General features: G+C 64.5%; 1 protein-coding gene across 1 annotated transcript; it reads left to right on the top strand.

Annotated features, from left to right (window-relative positions):
* Positions 1 to 2025: 2025 nt before the first annotated feature.
* On the top strand, positions 2026 to 6644 carry ADGRG5 (adhesion G protein-coupled receptor G5). Its single transcript, XM_019474979.1, has 11 exons — positions 2026 to 2120; positions 2227 to 2353; positions 3323 to 3457; positions 3606 to 3722; positions 3896 to 3938; positions 4099 to 4205; positions 4679 to 4797; positions 5118 to 5383; positions 5478 to 5577; positions 6168 to 6430; positions 6568 to 6644. The coding sequence occupies exons 1-11, from the start codon at positions 2026 to 2028 to the stop codon at positions 6642 to 6644; spliced, it is 1449 nt and encodes a 482-aa protein (XP_019330524.1).
* Positions 6645 to 7158: the final 514 nt, after the last annotated feature.

The following is a 7158-nucleotide window of genomic DNA, read 5'->3' as shown; positions in this document are numbered from 1 at the left end:
AAAATTAAATTGATTTAATCTGCTCATCTGCATATGAACACTTCCTTTTCTGCTGCCCCAACAGTCGCGCAGGCAGAGCCGGAGCAGCCGACGCAACCGTGGTGGTGCTGACACCAAGAGCTGCCCCGTGCCCAAGGTAGGGGCTTTGCTGGAGCAAGGGGGGGATGTGGGGGACGGGCACGGTGCTGGGGGCTCGCCAGGGTGCCAAGCTGCTCCCCACGAAGGCAAAACCCATCTGAAACGATATCCGCGCCCTGCCATTTCTGGAGGGCTCGGCAAGGCAACAATGCCCTCTCCCACTTGGCGGTGGCAGGGATGGCATTCGGCATTGCCGGGCTGCGCTGGGTGGCAGGGGAGGTCGGGGCCAGCACCCGCATCGGGTGCCCCAGGGTTCTGAGGGTTACGTCAGTGAGAAGTAAAAGCGTTATTTATTGCAAATCGTCCTAAAGGGGATGCGGTGGCTGTCCCTCGCTGGGGGTCAGAGGGCAGCCCATGCAGGCAGCTGCCCAGTGCACTGCCCACTGCGCTGCTGCTCCTGCCCCAGGAGGCTCCAGCTGCACGGGCCATCGCCAGCCTCAGCGCCTCGAAGCATCAATCCCATCGCTGCATCCACAGTAAAAACCATATGTGCATTGGGGTTGCACCCCGGCACTGCTGGACTCGCAGCCTCTCTCTCCCTGGCTGCTTTGGTGCCGAAGGGGGGGATGTGGGGGACGGGCACGGTGCTGGGGGCTCGCCAGGGTGCCAAGCTGCTCCCCACGAAGGCAAAACCCATCTGAAACGATATCCGCGCCCTGCCATTTCTGGAGGGCTCGGCAAGGCAACAATGCCCTCTCCCACTTGGCGGTGGCAGGGATGGCATTCGGCATTGCCGGGCTGCGCTGGGTGGCAGGGGAGGTCGGGGCCAGCACCCGCATCGGGTGCCCCAGGGTTCTGAGGGTTACGTCAGTGAGAAGTAAAAGCGTTATTTATTGCAAATCGTCCTAAAGGGGATGCGGTGGCTGTCCCTCGCTGGGGGTCAGAGGGCAGCCCATGCAGGCAGCTGCCCAGTGCACTGCCCACTGCGCTGCTGCTCCTGCCCCAGGAGGCTCCAGCTGCACGGGCCATCGCCAGCCTCAGCGCCTCGAAGCATCAATCCCATCGCTGCATCCACAGTAAAAACCATATGTGCATTGGGGTTGCACCCCGGCACTGCTGGACTCGCAGCCTCTCTCTCCCTGGCTGCTTTTGGTGCCGGCGGTGTTACTGCAGCGGGCGTTGCTGTGAGCGGCACTGGGTGCGGTGTTGCAACGGATGCAAATCTTGCTGCCAGCCGCCTTCCCCCCGCCCTGCATCGGGGATGCTTCCTCCTCCCCAGCTCGTCGCTGGGCCGCTGCCAGCAAGCCCCAGCACCACAGTAGAGCATACTGGCGACCCTTCTGGCTTGCAGGCTGCTTGCCGGGGATTTGCAACCATGGACTGGGATGGCAAGTGAGGTCCAAGTCCCGGTTGTTGGGGGGGGGAAGCAGAAGCCTTGCCCCCACGGTTTTACAACCTTAATGGTAAAATGGATGCGAAGGGCATCCTGCACCCTGATTGCTGCGGCAAACACCCTCCTCCTCACCCTCCACTTGTGTCCGCTGCCAGTGCAGCCGCTTGGTGCTTCTGGGCTGGGGCTTTGCTGCCGCAATGGCTTCGGTGGGGCTTGGCTGCTGGGGGTGGGGGGAAGCCACCAGGACCCCATCCTTGTCCTGCACCCGGCGTGTGGGAGAGGGCTGAGGTTCTGGGGGACGTGGGTGGGGGCTCCGGGGAGCTGCCCAGATCCCGGGTGCCTTTTGCAGAGGAGGACCATGGCAGTGCCCACCCCACTGTTTATTGCCCTCGTCCTCTGCCTCACCACCTCTGTCCTGTGGGCTCAAGGTAAGGAGGTCTCCCTCTCCCATCCTGGTGTTGGGCTGGGTGCTTTTGGGGCCGTTTGGGGCTCCCCAGGCTGGGGCGGGATGGGGAGTGAGGCAAGGTGCCGTACGCCGAGGCTCAGCTCCCGAAATGGCTCCGTCAGAGCTGGAGCTGGAGAGTGACATGGACATCCTGGAGAAGGAGCTGCAGCAGGGTTGCAGCAGCGCCCTCCATGCCAGGGAGAGGTGAGCGCTGTCTCCCACCCCGCTGTCTCCCAGACTCCCCACATCCCCCCAGACCCACAGGGGCTGAATCCTGCTGCACCCTGCCCCAAACACCCTCCCTGTGCAGGTTAAACCGGCTGGAAAAGCAGCTGGTCTGCTGCGAGAAATACAACTTCACGGGCAGCATGATCGAGACCTACATGTTCAAGTTCATGGCCAAGCACTTCAGAGGGTTGAACATCAGCAGCAGGATGGTCGGTCCCCCCAACGCTGCTGGGGCTATTTCCAGGGGATGCCGGTACCCCCCTGGCCCCCTCTGTCCCTCCACCCCCAGTGGGAGGTGCCGGGGGATGCTGGGGTGGCTTACGCTTGCCCACACTGGGTTTCCATCATCCTCCAAGGATGCTTTACACCAGCAAAGCCTCCTGAGATGCGGCTCTGCCGGGGTGCTGCAGGCAGCTGGGGCTGCGGGTCCCCAGCACTGTCGCTGGGATAAATCCAGGGGCTTCTAAAGCCAGGGGGTGTTCTGCAGCTGAGAGCCAGGACTTCTGTTCTGAAGCTCTTCTGATTTATGAAAAGGGAAGCCCTGGCCCCCACCTCCCTGCGGTGGGAAGGGAGAAGGAAACCACGGCAGGGAGCGCACAGGGCAACTTCCCCGTCCCGGTGCAAGGGGGTTGCGCAGCGGCACTGAAGCACTTCCCCCGGCCGCAGGGCTGCCCTGCCGGGGAGGTCCAACCGCTCCGGCCTGAGGTCCCTTCCTGCAGGACAAGGCAGGTTTTGCAGGCAGGGCTACCTGCCTGCCAGCTGGGAGCCCTGGCTTGGGACCTGGGAGCAGAGACTGTCTGGGGGAGCCCACCAAGGTGTGAAATCCCACTGGGAAAGCGTCCAGGTGCGATGCCGTCTGCCCCGTGCTCGCCCCATGGCGGGGCTGGCGGGACAGGTGTGCCCACCCATGGGTGATGGGCCCCCCCACTCACAGCCCTCCTGTGTGCAATGGGCTGGGAGGGCTCCGATGTCGAGACGGGAGTGGCTACCGTATCTGCGTGTCTGCAGGCACCGCGGCAGAGCTGGAGCTGCTGCCGGGGCTGGGGGGTGCCGCGAGACCACGCCGATAACTGGGGTGGCTGTGCTAGGAGGGGCAGCCGGGGCAGCACCCTGACCCCACCCCGAGCCAGCCGAGCATGTGGCCACCAAACCCATCTCTCCCCTGCCCGCCGGCGCAGGATGTGAAGCTGAGTGGTGGCAGGAGGCTCGGACGCACCATGAACTTCCCGGCGGAGCTTGTGGAGGGCGTCCAGGCGCAGGGGGTGGAGCAGAAGCTGGTCTGCATCTACATCCACAACTCCTGCATCTTCCAGGTGAGCCACAGGTCCTCACACAGACCCCCAGAGCACCCTCAGCCAGCAGCATGCCTGCCCCATCACCCACCCCCTGCTGAGATGCTCGGGGCAGGCGGGATGTCCTGGGGATCCGGGACTCTCCCCACAGGCACCCTGACTCTTGCAGGATGCCCACAACAGCTCCGTGCTGAACAACTACGTGCTGGGAGCCTTCCTGCAGAGCGGGCATGTGGCCGGGCTCAGCCGCCCCGTGAAGATCCAGTTCTGGCATGACAGAGTGCTGGTGAGCAGGGCTCCACTGCGGGCATGAGCCAGGGGGGTCCCCAGCACCAGCATTTCCCCTGGAGCTGGGGAAAGATGAAGTGTCCCCTCTTTGCATTGGGACCAGAAGGTTTCTGGGGTCCCCGGGGAGCGGAGAGCATCCCCAGCTCTCCCCCTCTGTCGCCTTTCCACCAGGATACCTCCAATGCCACCTGCGTCTTCTGGCAGCCCGGAGCCGGTAAGTGTGGCCGCGGCCAGGACGGGGGCAATGCCAGCTCGGTGCCACCCCGAAGGCATTGCCTCTCTGCCTCCTGGGCAGCCCTGGCAGGGCTCAACGTCCCCTCATTCTCCCCATCCCCTGGCCACTGTGCCACCCTCCGATGACGGCTCTTTGGCAGGCGCGGGCAATGCAGGCAGCTGGAGCAGGAAGGGCTGCAAGACCACACACAGGGAGGGCACCGTTATCTGCCACTGCAACCACCTCACCTACTTCGCCGTCCTGCTGGTCCACAGCCCTCCTTCCTTCTTCCTCCTTCCTTCCTTCCTTCTTCCTCCTACTCCCATGCTCCTTTCTCCTTCTCTCCTTTCTGCTTCCTCCTTCCTTCCCTCTCTCCTTCTTCCTTCTTTCCTCCTCCCCTCTTCCTCCTTCCCTTGTTCCCTCCTTGCCTCTTCCTTGCTCCCTCTTCCTCCTTTCTCCTTCCCCATTTCCCTCCTTCCTGCTTCCTTCTTCCCTCCTTCCGCCTTCCCTCCTTCCATCTTCCTCTTTCCATCTTCCTCTTTTCTCCTTCCCTCCATCCTTCTTCCTCCTCCCTGGAGGTGTGGGTGTAGGTGGGTGTGGGGGTACAGGTTGTAGGGGGGGTGTCCTGCAGGAGAGGGTGGCCAGGGGGGTGGTTTTGCAAGGGCCCCCCACTTTCCCAGCGGGCGGGTGCTGCCACCGGACCTGCCCCGACTCACCCCCTCGCTCCCTGCTCCCGGCAGCTCCCGGCGGGTACCCTGAGCCCAGCCCAGCTGGCATCGCTCACCCACATCAGCACCATCGGCTGCTCCCTCTCGGCTGCCGCCACCCTCTGCACCCTCCTGCTCTGCTGCTTCTCCAGGTAGAGCCGAGCTGTGCCATGCTGTGCCATGCCATGCTACGCATGCCATCTTGGGCCATGCCATGCTGTGCCATGCCATGCCATGCCATGCATACCACATTGGGCTGTGCCGTGCCCTGCCATGCCATGCCATGCATACCACCTTGGGCTGTGCTGTGCCCGCCCTGCCATGCCATGCCATGCATACCACGCTGGGCTGTGCCATGCCATGTCGTGCCGTGCCATGCCATGATTCACCATGCCATGCCACACTGTGCCATGCAGTCCCATGCCATCCGGCGGGCACCCACCAGCACCCCCTGCCCTCCCCCCTCTTGCAGGCAGCGGCTGAGGGACAACACGACCAGGATCCACATGCACCTCCTGGCCGCGCTGCTCCTGCTCAACTGCAGCTTCCTGCTGAGCACGCCGCTGGCCACTGGCACCGAGGGGCTCTGCCGGGTCGCCGCCGCCCTGCTGCATGCCAGCCTTCTTTGTGCCCTGGCGTGGATGGCCGCTGAGGCCTTCCACCTCCTCCTCCTCCTCGTCAAGGTCTACAACATCTACATCCAGCACTACCTCCTCAAGCTCTGCCTCTTCGCTTGGGGTGAGTGGGCACTCGCCCGGCCCTGCCTGCCCGTGCCTGCCCACGGCACGGCTGCCCCGGCACAGCCCCACACAGCCTGTCCTGGGGCCCGCAGGTCTGCCCACGCTGGCCGTGGCGGCTGCATTTGTCTTCAAGGGAGATACATATGGGTACCACACCATCAGCACCTCTGAAGGCTACAGGAACGCAACTATGTGAGTGTAGGGGGCTGCCAGCTCCCCGGGCATCCTGGGCACCCTGTAGACCCCTGGCACCCCTGGCGTGCCATGCACCCCAGGCACCCCGGGCACAGCATGGACCCCGGGCACAGCATGCACCCCGGGCACCCTGGCACCCCAGGCACAGCATGGACTGCAGGCACAGCATTGCAGCCCAGGCACAGCATGCACCCTGAAAACCCCGGGCACAGCATGGACCCCAGGCACAACATGAACCCTGGGCATGCCAAGGCACCCTGGACACACCAGGCACCCTGGGCACTCTGAGCACACCATGCGCCTTGGGCACACCAGGCACCGTGGATGTGCAAGGCACCCTGGGCACATGGGGCACCCTGGGCACCCTGGGCACACCAGGCACCCCAGGCACACGGGGCTGACTCAGGGCTGGGGCCAGCAGGAGCCAGCCATAGCTCTGCCGGGTGCCACTTTTTGGTGAGCCCAGCTCTGCCGGCTGCCTGCCTCCATCTCGCTGCACGTGGGGGCACCCGCTGCCATGCCCCTCCCGTGCCCTGCTCCTTCTCGGGGGTGCTGGCCCTTGTCCCCAAGAGAGTCTCCTCCGCCAGGTGCTGGCTCACCAGCCCTCCGGCCCATTACGCTACCCTCTGCTATGCCAGCCTCATCCTGCTCTTCAACATGCTGGTGCTGGGGAGGGTGGCGATGATACTGCGGAGGATCCAGCGGCAGAAGGGGCAGGCGAGGAAGGACTGGGCAACGGTGCTGGGGCTCACCTGCCTGCTGGGTACGACCTGGGGCCTGGCCTTCTTCCGCTTCGGCATCTTCCTCATCCCCCAGGTCTACCTCTTCACCATCCTCAACTCCCTGCAAGGTCAGTGGGGAGCACTGGGGGGGGTTTGGGGGACGAGCACCCTGTGGGTTGGGAGCAGCGGGGTCCTCGTCACCTTCCTGCTCCTCACAGGAGCTCGGTGCACCCACGGCAGTGACCGCGTTGCCACCCACCCACAGGTCTCTTCATCTGCCTCTGGTACGCCACCGTGCACCGCCGGAGCAAGCAGGGCTCCGTCACCAACACCTCCAGATAACACGCCCCAACGCCGGGGTGAGGGGCTGCGAGGGGAGCTCAGAGGCTGCTCCCCGAGGATGCGGCGTGGCAGGATCCCCTGGGCTTGACAGCTGGTGCCATGGACGCCGCGGGTTTCTTCAGGGGAAGCATTTGGGCTGCAAAGCCAGATTTCTGGGAGGCGGGAGCTGCCTGCTGCTGGGGGGGTGCGGCTCAGGGCCCCGCGGGAGCTGCGCTCCCCTGGGGACCACAGCTGCCCCCGTGCCGGCCCAGGGCAGCCCTGCCAGCTCGCAGCAGTTAGTAACCAACACTGACTTCTTCTGCCAAAGGTGGACACTTGTCATTAAAAGCAGCCTTTAATTCCCGATGCAGGTCTCCTCCGCCGCCGGAGGAGCGGTGCAGCTCTGGCCGGGGTCCCGCAGCCGTCTGCTGCCACCTCGTCACCCCCGGCCCCACGGCGGGCAGAGCCAGCAGCCACGCTCTGCCTTGTCGTTAGCGAAGGTCCCACTAGATGGCATGAGGATTTCGAAGATGGT

The sequence above is a fragment of the Aptenodytes forsteri genome, unplaced genomic scaffold (genome assembly GCF_000699145.1).
Source record: "Aptenodytes forsteri isolate BGI_AS27 unplaced genomic scaffold, ASM69914v1 Scaffold14, whole genome shotgun sequence".
NCBI classification, from domain to species: domain Eukaryota; kingdom Metazoa; phylum Chordata; class Aves; order Sphenisciformes; family Spheniscidae; genus Aptenodytes; species Aptenodytes forsteri.
Note: the sequence above shows the minus strand (reverse complement) of the source record. Positions and strands in the feature narration are given on the sequence as shown.

Bases quoted from the DNA above. Each gene is read 5' to 3' on its own strand.
- ADGRG5 (XM_019474979.1), top strand. From the start codon at position 2,026: ATGGCTCCGTCAGAGCTGGAGCTGGAGAGTGACATGGACATCCTGGAG. The intron at 3,458-3,605 runs GTGAGCCACAGG...TGACTCTTGCAG, and splicing joins ACAACTCCTGCATCTTCCAG to GATGCCCACAACAGCTCCGT. The intron at 5,384-5,477 runs GTGAGTGGGCAC...TGGGGCCCGCAG, and splicing joins GCTCTGCCTCTTCGCTTGGG to GTCTGCCCACGCTGGCCGTG.